Source organism: Neofelis nebulosa, chromosome 4 (assembly GCF_028018385.1).
Source record: "Neofelis nebulosa isolate mNeoNeb1 chromosome 4, mNeoNeb1.pri, whole genome shotgun sequence".
Classification (NCBI taxonomy): domain Eukaryota; kingdom Metazoa; phylum Chordata; class Mammalia; order Carnivora; family Felidae; genus Neofelis; species Neofelis nebulosa.
Window position 1 is genome coordinate 157,322,486 of NC_080785.1, and position 17,371 is coordinate 157,339,856.

General features: G+C 54.1%; 1 protein-coding gene across 9 annotated transcripts in view; it reads right to left on the reverse strand.

Moving 5' to 3' along the window:
* MYO9B (myosin IXB) overlaps nucleotides 1–17,371 on the reverse strand; it is a 92,553-nt gene that overhangs the window by 23,018 nt on the left and 52,164 nt on the right. For 5 of the 9 annotated variants that reach the window (XR_009261042.1, XM_058727540.1, XM_058727537.1 and 2 more), the window contains exons 4-15: nucleotides 15,114–15,176; nucleotides 14,600–14,699; nucleotides 14,236–14,336; nucleotides 12,492–12,621; nucleotides 11,304–11,393; nucleotides 9,364–9,480; nucleotides 8,886–9,020; nucleotides 7,082–7,203; nucleotides 4,333–4,474; nucleotides 3,826–4,030; nucleotides 2,868–2,949; nucleotides 178–291 (exon numbers count right to left, since the gene is read on the reverse strand). Coding sequence is in view for 8 of the 9 variants with exons in the window: in XM_058727540.1 (XP_058583523.1) it covers nucleotides 178–291; nucleotides 2,868–2,949; nucleotides 3,826–4,030; nucleotides 4,333–4,474; nucleotides 7,082–7,203; nucleotides 8,886–9,020; nucleotides 9,364–9,480; nucleotides 11,304–11,393; nucleotides 12,492–12,621; nucleotides 14,236–14,336; nucleotides 14,600–14,699; nucleotides 15,114–15,176 (1,401 nt within the window). In the remaining variant the exon portion in view is untranslated. The remainder of the gene's footprint in view (nucleotides 1–177; nucleotides 292–2,867; nucleotides 2,950–3,825; nucleotides 4,031–4,332; nucleotides 4,475–7,081; nucleotides 7,204–8,885; nucleotides 9,021–9,363; nucleotides 9,481–11,303; nucleotides 11,394–12,491; nucleotides 12,622–14,235; nucleotides 14,337–14,599; nucleotides 14,700–15,113; nucleotides 15,177–17,371) is intronic. The other 4 variants (XM_058727541.1, XM_058727539.1, XM_058727543.1 and 1 more) reach the window with 3 other exon arrangements.

Consider the following 17,371-nt stretch of genomic DNA (forward strand, 5'->3'; position numbering starts at 1 on the left):
GCAAAGGCTGGTGTATGCACGGAGCCACGAGACGTCACATTGGCAGCGGCCGACTCAGCATTACGGGCAGCCCGCAGGCCGGGGGTCCTGGGAGCGAGGGGGGGTGGCCGTTGCACTTGTTGCGGGGTCAGGGGGACAGGGAGGGAGGCGCCGCAGCCTTGGGGGGGGGGGACTCACAGGATGAAGGTGCGGGGTTTCTGGAGCCGACTGAGGGACTGGAGAAGCCTACGGGGGTCCTCACCCTGCCAGGGCAATCCTTTGATGGTCTTGATGATTTGGTCATGCAAATCGCTGAGAGTGGGGAGGGGGAGGGGCGCAGTGACAGGGAGAAGACCAAGTTAGAGCAGCAGGCCCGCCACCTTGGGGTCCCCAGCACGGTCGGGACCCTCCCCAGGCCACTGGAGCCGAAACATGCAGCTGGCGAGCGTGTGCGCCACTGTCTCTCCATCCTGCACTGGGGAGGGGGGGCGGGGTTCGGCCAAGAGTGGCTCCCCCTTCTCTGGGAGGGCCAGGGTCGCTCCAGGCAGAATGGGTTTTGCAACCTGGCGGCTCAGACCACTGAAAAAGGCCTCACGTAGAACAGGCTTCTGGAATCTGTGACAAGGCATCAGGGGCTACTGAAAAGAAAGGACCAGAGGGTGCCAGTGGGAGGTAGCCCCTCGGATTTTCTTGATGATTCTGTGGCCACACGTCAACCTCCGTGTCGGCTGCAAGAAAAGCCTCAGGAGGAGCGGACCAGGATTCTCACGGTGGTTCTCCACCAGCGGCTTGAGATGCTACTCTCCGGGCAAGGCATTTATGTTTTGGAGACATAAATGGTTGACATTTATGGAGACATTTATGGTTGTCATGATTTGGGGCGGGGGGTGGGGGTGCCCCTGGCATCTGGCCAGGATGCTGCTCGACCCCCTCCAGTACAAGGGACGGTCCCACCACAGAGAGTGGCCCGGCCCAGTGGTGAGGGTGGGAAACCCTAGTTGAAGGAGATCTTTGCCCCAAAGAAGTCAATCTCATTCACTTCCTTTTGTTCAATTCCTGGGGGTTCAGGGCGGAGTGTATGTTCCGGGCCCACACTTCGGCACCAACGCGTGAGAACAAGAATGAATCAGAGATGAAAATCAGATGCTCTGAAAGTGAGGATTCATGAAGGATGTCTAGATGACAAACGTCCTCATGGGGTTTCTGGGAACGAGGTGCCGGTGACTGTGGGAGGAGTCGGGAGGTTCTGGTTTTGTTTTGTTTCTTTCTAAAAATTCCTCATTCCAGTTATTTCAAATACATGTTTAAGCTCTGGGCAGTTGGCCTGGAAAGACCCCGATCGGCAGTCCCGTCTGTGTTCCATGCACCATGCCTAGGGCCTGGACAGCCACACTTACCTCTGCTCCCTCGCCCTCCAGGGAGGCACAGAGCAAAGACAACAGAGGGGTCACATTTCACCTCCACCCCCTGAGCGGTCAGCGCAGCGCCCAGAGCTCTGGACAAGGCCTATGGCTTCAACCCACGCTCCCCTCCCTGCTTCCCGACCCCGCTAAATCTGGCTAGAGTGCCCCCAGCAGGCCCCGGCACCCCCTAGCCTGCGGATTCCCACTCCTGGCCCTGGACACCACGCTGTGAGCGCCTGGGGACGGCGGCTCCTCTGTGTGCCTTCCTGGTCTCGGGTTCGAAGGCCCTTGCTTCTCCTTACTTCTTGCTTTCATAGAAAGCAATGATGTGTCCTCAAAAGCGTTAATATCGAATCTGTGTAAACTAAACGCGTTCCTGGAGTGGGGACCCGCAGCCTAGGGGCCAGGCCCTGGGGAGACTGGCGTCACTTCAGCGGATGCGGGTCAGGGGCCACGTTCGGTCTTTGTGGTGGGGGGAAAACACACAAGCAAATAAAGAGAGGTGTTCGTTTTTCTCTTGCCCCCTTTTGGGTGAAAAAAGCGGATTTAAAAATGTACCTCGTAAAATCAGGAAAAGGACACGCTGTGCTTTCAGACAAATGACTTAGGGTCACTTGCCTCGGTAGCTAGTTCCACCTCCAACGCGTACGTTGTTATGAATCTCTTGAAGAGGTTTTTGTTGTGAAGGGCTCAAACATAAAATGATCTTTTCAAGTTTCAATATTTACTGGCCTGCTCCTTGGGTATTTGTGAGTGTTGAGAAAGAGGTTGGGAACTTGGCTGCCGCAGGGCCTTTGCATGTGCCGCCCGCACCTGCCAGCACACCCTGCCTGCCTCGTCTGGCTCAACTGGTCCCTTCTCAGTACAGCCTGCCTGGCTCTCTCAAGACACCAGAAGTGTCCCTCCCCTGGCTTTGTCATTGCCTTGGATGTCTGTCCAGTGTGGCCTATTTTTTTTTTTTAACCCCACCTTCCTGAGAGTACACGCTGCTCACTTCTACATTCAGTACAAACTGGGGTGTGTGGGAGGCCCGTGGCCACAAAATACCCTCATCGTCTTGCGTGCAATGACGCATACTGTGTTTCTGATGGCACATGAAGTAACTCAGCATATCTCTTTCAGGACACCCCGGCCAGCCTAGGGCAGGATGTGCTCTTCAATCAAGCCCGTTGCTCGGTGCAACCAGCAGCTTCTCGGCCCCACCCGCCAATGGCCATGACCGGCCGTGAAAAGAATCCTTTGTAAAGTGAGCCGCGCAACATCTCCCGAAAGCAGCTGATGCATGGAGGCCCGTCTTTCTGTGTGCAGAAAAGCGGCAACCAGATGCCATTTGTTTCTGGGTCCTTTTTGATTCACGTGGCTGTTGAGTTCCTTATCCAGGTCAACCCCAACCTGGGTTCAGGGTGTAGGGTTTCTGGCATTGTTTGAAACAATGACTGCCACCACATACTAGCTTCGGTTTGGACAAATCAAGGTCTCGCTCACCGGTACAGTTTTTCCGACGGGGTGCCGGGTCCTCTCTGCTGCTCTCCCAGGTGACTGTGGGTGCCCGGGCTGCCCAGACCTGCTGGGGACACAGAGCAGAGGGAGATGGAGGCGGGGGTTGCCTGGGGACTTGAAGGCCTTTGTCTTTTTCACAAAGGCTTTGATCCCGACTTAACTCATTAAAAAACAAACAAACAAACAAACAAACAAAAACCCCAAAACATGGGTGCCGGGCTGACTCAGTCAGTCGGGTGTGCAACTCTTGATCGTGGGGTTCTGAGTTTGAGCCCCACGCTGGGCGTAGTGATTACTTAAAAATAAAATCTTAAAAAAAAAAACCCAAAACAAAAGTAGTCCCTCAAATTTGGGCAGAGCAGGGAACTATGAAGTGTTTGATTTCCCCCAAACAGCACTATTTAGTCCCTTTCTAAAAAAAATATGTTTTACTTATTTTTGAGAGGGTGCAAGCCAGAGAGGGGAAGGGAGGGAGGGGAATAGACAGCAATGAGCCCGACGCGGGGCTCGAACTCATGGACCGCGAGATCGTGGCCTGAGCCGAAGTCGGACGCTCGACCCACTGAGCCACCCAGGGGCCCCTATTCCTACTTCTCATAAAGGCTCGATCTTCTCGATCCTCCTTCTAATCAAGGCCCTCTGTCAAATGGAACCCCGTGGCTGGGATCTGGGGCCGAGCTCCCTGGGGGGGCCACTCAGCTGTTCTGGGCCTTGGGTTGTCCCTACAGAAGGACAGGAACGTGACTTCCTGCCTTGAGAGGATGGTGGGAATGAACTACACACCCCGGTGCGGAATTTCTGTTTGGGACGATCAGAGCTCCGGAGCAACGCGGAGGTGGTGGTGGCCACACGACACGGTGAATGTGCCAAAAGACACACAACTGTACATGTTAAAATGGACTGAGGGTCCCCCTCTCGCCGGCGACACGTGGGCCCCTCCTACCTGCGGCCTTCTCCGCCCTCTCGGCCCGCAGGCGCCCGGCCTCCCGGAGCACGGCCATGGCCCGGATGGCGGCCCGGAGCACAGCCCAGCGGAACACGGCCACGGGGTCCATGCCGATGAGCTCCCGCACGTAGGAGCTGTCGCTGCCCCGCAGGAGGGCCACGATGTCCGGCCGCATGTAGTCCATGTTCTTTTCCCGGAAGTCCTGGTGGGGGAAGGAGGTGGGTGGTCACTCGCCTGTGACCACCAAGGTCCTGGGGGCCTGGTGGGGCGGGGCCCATCTCCACAACACACAGGCGGGTCCTGTCCCCAGGGCCTTTGATGGTAAGAGCCAGGGATTTGGGGCTGGGTCTGAGGGTCCTGGACCCTCGCTCCGCACAATCTGATCAAGGGGATGGACTGAGCAGACGCCAGGAGGTAAGGGGCCTCCAGGGCATCCCCCTGTCCCTGTCCCGCCTCCCCGGCAGAGAAGGACCGGAGTGGTCACGGCAACGGACAGACGCGTACCTTGATCTGGTATTTCACTTTCCCCGCAAAGTGCTGAATGATGAACGCCGGCTCCATGACGGGGGTGCCAAGGAAGTACCTGTTGTCTTCATGCTGCTGTTTGAACTTGGCCAGCAGCGTCTGGCTCGTGGCATGGGGAAAGCTGGGAGGAGGATTGGGAGCTTTTAGCTGCAGGAATAGCGGCGATCGCCGGCTCTGCATCTCTCATGGGCCCTCTGTGGGTGAGGCCAGGGCCCTGGTGGCCCACGGGAACATTCGGCGCAGGCAAGACTGGGACGCGGGCCTCACCGCGGGCGGCTCCCAGGCATAATCCCAGGATGGGACTTCTGGTCTCAGATCTGTCTGTACCTGGATGCTGTGTTGTGGAGGGGGTCTTGCCCGCGCTCCCCTGTCATAGGGAGGGGCTGGGAGATGAGGGTGCCACAGGGAGGGGGCAGGGAGGGCAGGATGAGGGACGTGTTGTAGCTGGCTATTTCTGCCCCCCAGGGAGGAAATGCTGCAGCTGGCTTTGGCCCACCCTGCCGCTGCCCAGCTGCATCGCAAACGCAGGCTGAACGTGCCTGACTCCCAATGCCGGACTCCATGACTTAATGGGGGCGGGGTGGTGGAGGGAGAGGGTCTACGGCTATGAAGCACACGGTTTCCAGGGCCGGTGAAAGGGTATGGAGTGAGGAACCTGCTCACCCAGGTGAAAAAACAAAAATACCAGTTTTGGGGCGCCTGGGTGGCTCAGTCGGCTAAGTGTCCGACTTCAGCTCAGGTCATGATCTCGTGGTCCGTGAGTTCGAGCCCCGCGTCGGGCTCTGCGCTGACGGCTGGGAGCCTGGGGCCTGCTTGGGATTCTGTGTCTCCCTCTCCCTCTCTCTCTGCCCCTCCCCTGCTCACACTCTGTCTCTCTCAGAAATAAACATTAAAAATTAAAAAAAAAAAAATACCGGTTTCCCGTGCTATTTTAGAAAATCCCAATCAATGCAAAAAAAAAAAAAAAAAATCCACGATGAACAAAAACAGCAAGATTTTAAACAAAGACAGATCGGACCCTGCTCAGCCCAGCCCTGCCTCACATCCAGATCCAGCTCTGGGTTTCCCGGGAGTGACGATTTAGCCCTTCCTAGCACCCTGCCTCTCCTTTCAGCTAAACATTCTCTCCCTGGACCCCAGTTGTGAATGGAGGTGTCTGTCCCCTGTCCCAGATGGGGACTTGGTCTGAGGCAGGAGGTGAGCCTGATTCAACCGAGCCCCGCAGGGGCTTCAGAAGCAGACAAGTGGTTGATAAGAAGTTGGTGACAGAAAGATGTGTCCGCATCCTGACCCTTGGAGCCTGGGAAAGTGACTTTATTCAGAAACAGGGTCTTTATGAATATAATTAGTAATTCAGATGAGGTCTTTAGGGTGGTGGATTGGAACATTTATTTATTTAAAAGTTTATTTATGGGGCATCTGGGTAGCTCAGTCGGTTAAGCCTCTGACTTGGGCTCAGGTCACGATCTCACGGTTCGTGAGTTCGAGCCCCGCGTCGGGCTCTGCGCTGACAGCTTGGAGCCTGGAGCCTGCTTCGGGTTCTGTGTCTCTGTCCCTCTCGCTCTCTGCCCCTCATCTGCTTACAATCTGTCTCTCTCTCTCAAAAATAAACATTAAAAAAATAGTTTATTTATTTATTTTGGGAGAGAAAGAGCAAAAGTGGGGGAGGAGCGAAAAGAGAGGGAGAGAGAATCCCAAGCCGGTCCTGCGCTGTCGAGTGCAGAGTAAGAGAGTCGGGGCTCAAACTCACAACCCAAAACCAAGAGTCAGATGCTCCACCGAGCCCCTGGAATCTTTCTAAGAAGAGGAGACGAGACAAAGACAGAAGAGAGGGTGCCGTGACCGCAGAGGCAGAGATCGGGGTGATGCGGCCGCGAGCCAAGGAATGCCTGGGGCCCCCGGAAGCTGGGAGAGGTGAGGAAGGATCCTCCCCTAGAAGGTCTGGAAGGAGCACAGCCCTGCCGCCACCTTGATTTCGGCCCACTGATGCTGATTTTGCACTTCTGGCCTCCGGGACTGGGAGAGAGTATGTTTCATTACAGGAGCTGCAGGAAGCGAATTCGGTGAGTGAATTTTGGGGACTCCAGCTAGGTGACCAAGCGGGAGGCACTTTACAAACAAAGTTTCCAGCATTCACTGTGTCCCATGGACGAGGGGGTGCCAGGCTTAGCGGTAAATCCAGCACCTGGGCCCTGGATTCCGTGCACTGCCGTTTGCGAGGATGCATCACCCTGGAGCCCAGTTTCTAGACTCGGGCCCCAGGTCCCTTTCTTTTTTTTTTTTTTTTAATTTTTTTTCAACGTTTTTTATTTATTTTTGGGACAGAGAGAGACAGAGCACGAACGGGGGAGGGGCAGAGAGAGAGGGAGACACAGAATCGGAAACAGGCTCCAGGCTCCGAGCCATCAGCCCAGGGCCCGACGCGGGGCTCGAACTCACAGACCGCGAGATCGTGACCCGGCTGAAGTCGGACGCTTAACCGACTGCGCCACCCAGGCGCCCCACCAGGTCCCTTTCTTAAGAACTCCCAGATGCGGGTGTGTTTCAGAGCTCAGCCACTGCACGTGTTAACATTTCTGTGATGATTGCTACGTGCATGGATAGGTCAGGATTTGTGGTTAAGTGAGTCGGACGAACTCAGAAGTTCTCGGGGACGGTGTGGATTCAGGGTGAGGCTCCAGGGGCTCGGGAACCAGCTCTGTGCGGGCACCGGGCCGTGGACACTTACTTGCTCTCTTCATCCAGCAGATAGAAGAGCCCGGTGGGTTTCTTGCTGATCAGATGGATGCAGCCGACGTTATCCGTATAGTCAATGTTGTGCCATGAGATCCCTTCGCTCTGGTATTCCTCCTGCGGGGTTCGGCGGTTAGCTGAGAATGTCACTATCTCATGGCTACGTGCGTGTTTACATAGTACACGTTGTATATACACATACTTACGTATGCGTGTACCTATTTACACATACACATGTAAATAACACAATACACGTTAAGACAGCAATGGAGATCTATTAGTTATTGCAAAAGCACTAGTAACAGGAAACAAGAATGCACGTGTTTAAACATTCATCACACAAGATGCTTAAGACTGCACTTAAAACGTCCCAGGGGGGTCAGTGAACTTTCTCTGTAAAGGGCCGTGGTAACGTGTTAAGCTTTATGAGCTAGACGGGGTCGGTCACGATTCTGCTGTTACAATGTCAAAGAGGCCCCAGGTGATACGTAGCCAAGTGGGTGTGGCCATGTGCCAATAAAGGTTTATTTACAACAACTGGCCGTGGGGCCGGATTCGACCTGTGAGTTACCATTTGCTGGCCTCTGCTGTGGAACTGCAATGTCCAATAATGCGAGTGACCTACGTTAACTTCAAATTTTCTTATAATCACAGTTAAAAACGTAAGGGGAGCCTGGGTGGCTCAGTCGGTTAAGTGTCCGACTTTAGCTCAGGTCATGATCTCACAGTTTGTGGGTTTGAGCCCCGCTTTGGGCTCTGGGCTGACAGCTCAGGGCCTGGAGGGCCTGCTTCGGATTCTGTGTCTCCCGCTCTCTGCCCCTTCCTTGCTCTCTGTCTCTCTCTCTCAAAAATAAATAAACATTAAAAAAAATAAAATAAAAAAAAATGTAAAAAGAAACTGGTGAAGTTAACTTTAAGAATACACTTCATTTAGGGGCGCCTGGGTGGCGCAGTCGGTTAAGCGTCCGACTTCAGCCAGGTCACGATCTCGCGGTCCGTGAGTTCGAGCCCCGCGTCAGGCTCTGGGCTGATGGCTCGGAGCCTGGAGCCTGCTTCCGATTCTGTGTCTCCCTCTCTCTCTGCCCCTCCCCCGGTCATGCTCTGTCTCTCTCTGTCCCAAAAATAAATAAAAAACGTTGAAAAAAACAATTAAAAAAAAAAAAAAGAATACACTTCATTTAGACCCAATATATCCAAACTACGATCCTGTCCACGTGTAAGCAATGTAAAAGATATTGATGAGGCGTTTTGTGTTGATAATCTTTTTCTTCCGCACTACGTGTGTGCAATTGGCAGTGTTTCACTCTTGCCACACGCCTCAATTTGGACCAGCCATATTTCGAGTGCTCAACAGCCAGAAAGAAAGTGTAACAGTAAAATCAGCTAGATATTTATGTAAACCCATCATTCCCACCCCCCCCAGCCCCCCGCCAGAATCATCTGTGTAAAGGATAAATACATGGGTAAAGACGGCTGAGTGTTTGGTAGGGAAGAGACAGGTAAGCCAGACTGACAATATTCTTGACCAAAGCAGATCCTTCCAGGGCCACTGCACTGCTCTCCCATTGAATGGATTTTCGCATCTGAGCCGAGGGATGGTGCAAAATTGCCCCATAGACAAAAATATCCCCAAGGTCTGCCTCATCCAAGGCTGGGCAGGATTTTCCCACACTTTCTCTTTTGCAGAGAAAAATCCCAGGGCTGGTTCCTCCACAAACTGGGCCCCGAGGGAGATCCCGGCTCTGGCTCCTTCTGTCCCCGCCTTGGGCTGCACAGGCAACAAGACGGCCTTTCCTTACCTGTTCCAGTTTGAAAATGTGCTGGTTGAAATAATACTGAAGCTGCTCGTTGGCATAGTTGATGCAGAACTGTTCAAAGCTGTTCCTCTCGAAGTCTTCAAATCCGAATATGTCGAGGACCCCGATGGACAAGCACTGGGAAGACAGAGAAAACGGTTATTACTGGTGCATCCTCCCGTGAAGCGCCCTGTTTGGCTGCGAGGGCTCTGTGCTCGGCCGGACGCTCTGCTGTCGCTGCCTTGGAATCCGTAACATGCGCACAAGGGGCCCCGTGTGTTCGTGGCGCACTGGGCCCTCTGGACTGCACCCCATCGGGTTCCTTGGGCCTGCCCCTCGGAGAAACCTGCCTCTCACCCGATACCACCCAGAGCCGCCTCGGTTCCCGACATCGCAGGCCATCTGCCGAGGCTGTGCGACACTGAGCACGCGGCCTTCCCCGGCCCTGCCTGGTGGAGCAGGCAGGGGTGGGGGCTCTCACCGAGACACATTCTTCCATGTCTTTCTTGTTGAGGAGGGCGTGGTTGATCCGCAGCACGATCCAGTCGAACAGGGCGCTGTACAGGGACTTGGCCATGGAGTCGCGGGCAGTGATGGCCTGTGGGCACGAAGTAGAGAGTGTCATACCTTGATGAGGTGGGCCCCGGGCCGCACCACGCGGAAGTCTGCACTCGCTGGAAAATCCAGGATGTGACAATAAACGCCCAACTCTTCAGACACGCCTCCTGTCACTTTACACACCTCAGTCAGCGTGGACTCCCCGAGGCGAGGCGTGAACTCCCCGAGGCGAGGCGTGAACTATGAAGCCGGCAGCCTAAGGTTTAGCAAAGGCTGTCTCTCCAGCAGCCTGGGGACTAAGGATGTAACAAAGGCTCAGGGAGGGCGCCCGGCCTGCCCGTGGGGACAACCAGCCAAGAGGCCAAACTGGGCTTAACTCCAGGTCCCCTGCGGTTCTGGGAGCATCATGGGGATGCCATCGTGTGCATAAAAGCAGTAATGCCTTTTAAATTAAAAAAAAAAAAAAAAGGGGCGCCCGGGTGGCTCCGTCGGTTGAGCGTCGGACTGCGGCTCAGGTCATGATCTCACAGTTTGTGAGTTCGAGCCCCGCGTCGGGCTCTGTGCTGACCGCTTGGAGCCTGGAGCCTGCTTCGGATTCTGTGTCTCCCTCTCTCTCTGCCCCATCCCCACTCATGCTCTGTCTCTCTCTGTCTTAAAAATAAGTAAAACATTAAAAAAAAAAAAAAGGTTTATTGAGGTCTAATTTGCATACGAGAAATAAGAAATTCCTTCTCTGTATGTACTCACATCTAAGTTGCGACAGATGTACCTGGCTGCAATCAAGATGTACAACACATGGCTTTCCTGGGTGGTTGTGGAAATGGGGCCACGAGGCCCACGCCTGGCACCTTGCCCTTGGCGTTGAGCCCCTAAGGGCTAGCGGCGCCGCTGGGGTCTCGGGTGTCCTGTAGCAACTTTCACATAACATCGCAGGGTACCTTTGCCCGTGGGGGCTCAGAATGTCCACGGTGCCTGTTTAAGATGCCCACGTGGCCTCCACCACCAACTAAAAATCCCCCCAGTGGCTAGGTACTTTCCTGCGGCCATCCAAGCGGCAGGTCCCATCGCTCTTGACATGTAAAAATGCAAGAAAAACACATTGCCGGGAAGATATCTTGGCTGGGGCAAAGGCCAGAGAGAGAGGTGCCTTATCAAGATTTAGGGACCCATGTAATGGTTGTAAAAGTCATGCTCTAGCCTGGGGGTGGGGGGGTCAACTATCTTAAATGCTGGCTAGAAGGTCAGCAGTTTCCGATAGGAGGGCCAGACGGTCTGTGTTGTGATGGCCCAGCGCGGCCCGTGCAGTAGGAAAGCAGCACCGAAACAAATGGGTGCGGCTGTGTGCCCCTGAAACTTTATTTACAAAAGCAGGCGGTGGGCTGGATTTGGCCTGCGGGCTGCAGGTGGCCGTCCTCTGCTAGTGAAAACCAGCATGGGAACACCAAGACAAACACGTGCTTCAGATCGTGTGTCTCCCTCTCTCTCTGCCCCTCCTGTGGTCATGCTCTCTCTCACTCTTTCAAAAATAAATAAAAACATTCAAAAAATTTTAGAGAGAGAGAAGGAGACCATGTGTGCAAGCAGGGGGGAGGGGCAGAGGGAGGGAGAGAGAGAGAGAGAGAGAGAGAGGGAATCTCAAGCAGGCTCCATCGTCAGCGCGAAGGCTGATGCGGGGCTCGATCCCAAGACCCCAGGACCGTAACTTGAGCTGAAGTCGAGAGGCAGATGCTCAACCAACGGAGCCACCTCCTCTGCCACTTTAAACATCGGAAAAAGACTATCCAGGCTGGCTGTTTCCAAAGCCCCCACCCTAAGTCATGGTTTGGGGCCTGGTGCCCCGTGAGAGCCCAGGGTGGCGCTCACCTCGCTGAGACTGTAGGGAAGGATGAGTTTGTCATTGGCCGTCACGGTTTTTCTTTTGGTCAGAACCTCCACCAGGATTTCTCGCTTCACCTGTTTCGAAGTCCAGGAGGGAGAGAAAGGGACGGGGGATAGAGGGCTTGTTGGGCAGGTCCTCCTGTCACCGAGGAAGGTGAGAGAAGGACCCCCAGCAGCTGTACCGAAAGCGTGCCTACGCCCACCCTGTGCTGTGTGCTATGCTCGCTGGGTTTCAGAACCGTTACACCCACAGGCTCGATGGCCCTGGGAGTATGGTCACACGGGCCCAGGTGTCACTGCGGGCCCGTGTGCAGCCTGCCAACCTGCATTTATAGATGTCGCTGGAAGGCGTGGGCTCCTGGTCTGTTCCCTCCAGAGGACAGCAGCCCCCTCCACAAGCTAGAGGCGGGGGGTTGAGTGCCGGTGGATAAGGGACCGGCAGGTCCAATGAGAAAACGACCTTGCTGATCAAAGTATGGCTTTAAAGGGCCTTTCACAAGGGGGGCTGAGGGGGGAGGCAGCCATGCCCAGGAGGCAGTCCTTTAAAAATAAAGAAGGGATGCCCTTGAGGGCATTACGCTGAGTGAAATAAATCACACAGAGCAAAATGAGTACCGTATGATCTCACTTGTATGTGGAATCTAAAAAAAAAAACAAAATCGGGCGCCTGGGTGGCGCAGTCGGTTGAGCGTCCGACTTCAGCCGGGTCACGATCTCGCGGTCCGTGACTTCGAGCCCCGCGTCGGGCTCTGGGCTGATGGCTCGGAGCCTGGAGCCTGTTTCCGATTCTGTGTCTCCCTCTCTCTCTGCCCCTCCCCCGTTCATGCTCTGTCTCTCTCTGTCCCAAAAATAAATAGAAAACGTTGAAAAAAAATTTAAAAAAAAAAAAAAAAAAAAAAAAAAAAGCAAAACACACACCAAAAAAACCCCCCAAACTGTAATGATGTGTGGTGACAGATGTTAACGAGACTTATTGTGGTAATCATTTTGCAATACATACAAATAGCGGATCATTATGTTGCAACCTGAAACTAACGTGATACTTCACTTAAAGAGAGAGAGAGAAAAACAGAAACGAGGAAGAGGCTTTGTACAGATGGCGGGGAGGAAGCAGGCGGACAAGCCCTGGCTCACAGAAGCGCAGCCACCACGGCCGAGCCCAGCAAGCAGTACCTTCAGGAGCTGTGACAGCGTGTCCAGCACCTCGGGGGGCCCGACCTCCAGACCTTCGTCTCGGCCCGTGGCTCTCTTCTTGTACGTGACATTGCCCAGGTACAGGATGGCAGAGAGGACGGAAAAAATCCTGGGGGAGCAAAGGAGCCTGGGTTGGGGACATCTCCAGAGTCGTAAGACGACAGAAGCTTCCAGCCAATTGGGCTGAATTCGTAAAACCAGCCAGGTCTGGTCAGAATATACGAAGTTTAAAAAAAAAACAAAACACGTCCAATCTCATGGTCAGGGACCCTTTGTGGAATGTACGTGACTTCGGAGGCAGATGGCACACCTCCCCCCCCCCCCCCCCGTGGGGGGGGGGGGTTGGTTACAAACTTTTTGTATGGAGGCCTAACATGCATGAAAAAAAAAAAAAAAACTCCAAAAACTACATCACCATGCATAAAGAACAGGCAAAGAAAGCAAACAACTCTCAAGCGCAGAGCTTGATGAACTGTCGCAAAATATACGCAGCCCTGTAACTAGCACTCAGAGCAAGAAACAGAATATTCCAGGCACTGGAACCCACCCCAGGCCCTGCAGAGGAACTGCTGTCCTCGTAGCGAACGCTGTCCGTGAACTGGATGTCACGGACATGACATGAACGGAACGGACGTTCCGTCCGTGAACGGATATGTACTTGTATCCGGCCTGTCACTGGAACACTGTGGTGGGGGGGGGGGAAGGGGGGGACAACGCATGTTACCGCGTATAGATCTGGCTTGTACATTCTTAGCATCTCAGCCTTGGCACTGCTGATGTGCGCGACCACATCATTCTTGGCTGCGGAGGGCTGTCCCCTGCACCGCGGGGTGCCTCCGCCTACAAGATGCTGGTACAGCATTGTCCCTCCTCCCCCACCCCTACACAGTGCAATAACCAAAAATGTCTCCAGATACGGCGCCCTGGGAGAAGACCACTGCTGTGTCTGGAGTCTGGAGGTCCGCAATCTACGGTCCGTTATCGTCCGGCCTCTGAGCTAAGAATGGTTAAGTTTTTAAGAGTATGGTTAAGAAGCTAAACACAACGCAGAGAAGAACGTGTAACAGGGACCGTCTGGCCCTCAAAATGGAAAATTTTACTATCTGACCCTTGACGGAAAGTTTGCCAACCCCTGCACCATATATAGCTGTTTATTTAATCTCCTGCTGGTGGGCATTTGTGTGTGTGTGTGTGTGTGTGTGTGTGTGTGTGTGGCGGGGGGGGGTTGGAATTCAATCTTTTCGGCTGTTAATAACGAGGCTGTCGTGTGCGTGTCTTTGAGCACACGTGCACATTTAGTTGTGCACACACAGCTCTGATAGGGCCTGCAAACCCTTTTCCAAAGTGGCTGGCCTGACGTGTGCCCTTCCAGAAGCGTGCAAGTGCTCCCGCTGGGTCTGGCCATCGGGCAGGTGTGGAGAAGGCCCCGTGTGGCTTCCAAAAACAATCAAAAAAAATTTTTAATTGTGGTAAAAATACACGGCAGGGAACATTCAGGACCTTAACCACGTTTAAGCGTTAAGCACATCTGCGTGGTCTTGTGTCTCCCAACGACTAATGATGAGCGAGCCCCTCTCCTCCTGTGCTCATCATCACCAGGCAGCCCTCCTTAGTGCCTTAGTTCCTGCTGGGCCATCAGTCAGCTCTCAGAAAGTGCCCGGTAAGGGGCGGGGGGGGGGGTGGGGGGGGTGGGGGGTGTCCGCCGGCCGGCCCGCCCACTTACTGCTTCTTGGTGGCAGGGAGGAAGCCCACCATCTCCATGGCCTGCTTGAGTCTTTCAAAGTCATGCTTCAGGTCTTCTCCATCTTCGATCTTCAAGTTATGCTGGAAAACAGTCAGTGGCACGCTGGGTATTTCTGGGCCGGTGAGGGTGGCGTGCAAGAAGGATTTTGGCTGGAACCGAGGGGGCAGGGCTCGGGACACGGGGGATGAATGGGCCCCTTTATGCCGCCTCCCTCTGGGCCGCCTCGGAGTCTGCTCGGAGGCCCAGCGAGGCCCAGGCAGACAGCCTCTGACCGCCCGGTGGCGCGTAAACAGCCCGTGGGGAACAGAGGCAGCGTTTGTGGCCGGGGCTCGGGGCTGTTTACCTGGTTGAGGTAGAAATAATCTTCAGGCTGCTTGAGCTGAAATTCTTGACGCTCTTCCTCGCTGACCCCAAGTAACAAGTAATAAAACACGTGGTAGTTCCTGTGGGTCCGAATGGGGAGGAAAAATGCGTTTTGGGGGGCCAAGCAGCAGTTACGCTTTAAGCCGCTACTAATACCGTTTATGGGGAGGAGGGCGCCTCGAATACGTACAAATTTGAGACAATACGTCGATTCCCGTTACGTCTTGAGAAGAAAATGAAGCTGTGAGCTTTGCCAGTGACTACGTTTCTGGGGCTGGGGGGCGGGGGCGTTACTCTGGGGAAAAGCCCGGAGAACGCACAAAAATAAGGGCAAAAGGTGGCTTTCAGGAGAAAGGAGTGCAAAGCTCGCGGCCACAGAGCAGCTCACTCCAGGGGGACGGGCCGCTGCCTCCCGTGGGGCCAAGCCACCTGCTTCTCTCCTTTGTGCGGGAAGAAGGCAGATACGGCGGGTCACTGAGAAAATTTCCTCTTACCTCTCGTCCTTCTCTTGAGAGACGAGGCGAGACTTTTCCAGCAGGTATTTTTCCACCACAGCCCTGTCGTTAAAAGGAAAAAAAAAAAAAAAAAAATGAAGGGAGAAAATGTTACCTTTTGATACGCTTTTCTGGAAGGAACGGGTGTCGTCTGTTACACCATCAGGATGCCAGCTGTGGACTAACTTCCTTTGACCCAAGGTAAACCATGGGCACCTAAATCACCTCTAGAAATACGATCAGCCTATGGGCGCCCGGATGGCTCAGGTGTCTGACTCTTGTCAGGTCGTGATCCCAGGGTTGTGGGGTGGAGCCCCTCATTGGGCTCTGCACTGAGCGTGGAGCCTGCTTGGGATTCTCTCTCTCTCCGCCCCTTTCTTCCTTGTGTGTGCACACATGCGTGTGCTCTCTCTTAAACATTAAAAAAAGAGAGATTCTCTCTCCGCCCCTCCCCTCCGAAAAAAAAAAAATCTAACCATAAGATGCTAACAGGTTCGTTTTCTACTTTTTCTACAGCTTTATTACCGATACAGACTGCGCGTGCTTCAACCGGGTGATTTTTGACTGGATCCTTCCATAATCTACACATTTTCTTTCGAGAGCTTTACCAGCGGTCCCTGATGTACGACAAGCTAAAAGCGTGTGAACTGGTGACTGGTGGTGACACCTGTGTGCCCGCCACCATGACCAAGCTTCCTGGGCCTTGGTCATCCCTCCCTGCCTCCCACCCCACCCCGAAACAGCCACCGATCGGCTCCGCTATAGATTAGTTTGCATTTTCTAGAATCTGAAAGAAATACGAGCACTTGGTATATGTACTGTGTCTGCCTTGTCACCTCGGCCCAACGATTCTAGGATTCAGCCACATGGGGGCATGTACCAGCACTCCATTCCTTCTTATGGCTGGACCCGCCACATTGCGTCGGCCTGTTCATCAGCCGAGGGACCTTTGAATGTTTGCTGTGTGGCCCTAGGGCAGGGGCCAGGGACCTCTGCTGCCATACTCTGAATGCTGACAGCAGTAATGGCGAATTTTCCTTCAGCATCTTTCTTTTCTGTTCATTTATTTACTTATTTCGAGGAGACAGAGAAAGTGCAGGCGCGAGTGGGGGGAGAGGCAGAGAGAGAGAGGAGAGAGAGAATTCCAAGCAGGCTCTGAGCTGTCAGCGAAAAGCCTGATGCGGGGCTCGAACTCATGAACCGTGAGATCGTGACCTGAGCCGAAGTCAGACGCTCAACTGACTGAGCCACCCACAAACCCCAGTGTCTACTACTTTCTAAGCACTGGTTTGCAAGGATTAGGTGCCCTGAATCCTTCCGCCCTGGGGGCGGGCACTGTGGCTTCCACTGATAGATGAGGTACTAAAAACTGAAGAGGCCACATGTTGCCTGGGACTCCACAGGAGGGAAGTGGCCTGGAGGGGACCCAAGCCTGCATTGGCCCTGCTCCCTGCACACTGTCTGGGGCCAGAGGGGCTGGTCTTTCACGGGTTCCACCATCACCACGGGTGGGAGCTGGAGGGCTATGCAGGCAACCCTTGTTTGAGCCTCTTGTGTTTTTAATTTTCTTTTTTTTTTTTTAATGTTTTATTTATTTATTTTTTTTTTTAAAGAGAAACAGAGATAGAGCATGAGCAGCGGAAGGGCGGAGAGAGAAGGAGACACAGAATCGGAAGCAGGCTCCAGGGTCCGAGCTGTCGGCACAGAGCCTGACGCGGGGCTCGAACTCACGAACTGTGAGATCATGACCGGAGCTGAAGTCCGATGCTCAACCGACTGAGACACCTAGGAGCCCCGGAGCCCACTGTGTTTTACAGGAGAGGCAGCTGGTGGCCGAGGGGTGGCAGGGTGGGGGGGGGGGGGCAGCACCGGGCCTCTGATCCAGGGCTTTCTGGAGGCCACCTGCCTCTCTCTTCAGGACAACAGTCTTCTGTCTGCAGCCTTGCCTGGGACACATGCACACAAAACATGCACGGGTGGGGTTCCACGGGCTCAGCCTGTGTCCTCTCTTCTTTCAAGCCCATGTTTTTTCTATTTCTTGCCCCAGCTAGTAACTATTTTAGTTATCGGCGGTTTGTTCTCCTGGGGAGGGAGGCTGCATCTGGTTCTAGAATCAGACTCCTGTTTGAATCTACCCCTGTGGCCAATTCCCTGTGCTGTGTCAGCGTAAGGAGAGGACAGTGACCCTTCACTGGCACTGAGTTGTCATTTGACGATGACAGCCCCTTCCCTTTCCTGATCATTTTTGAGGCCCCAGG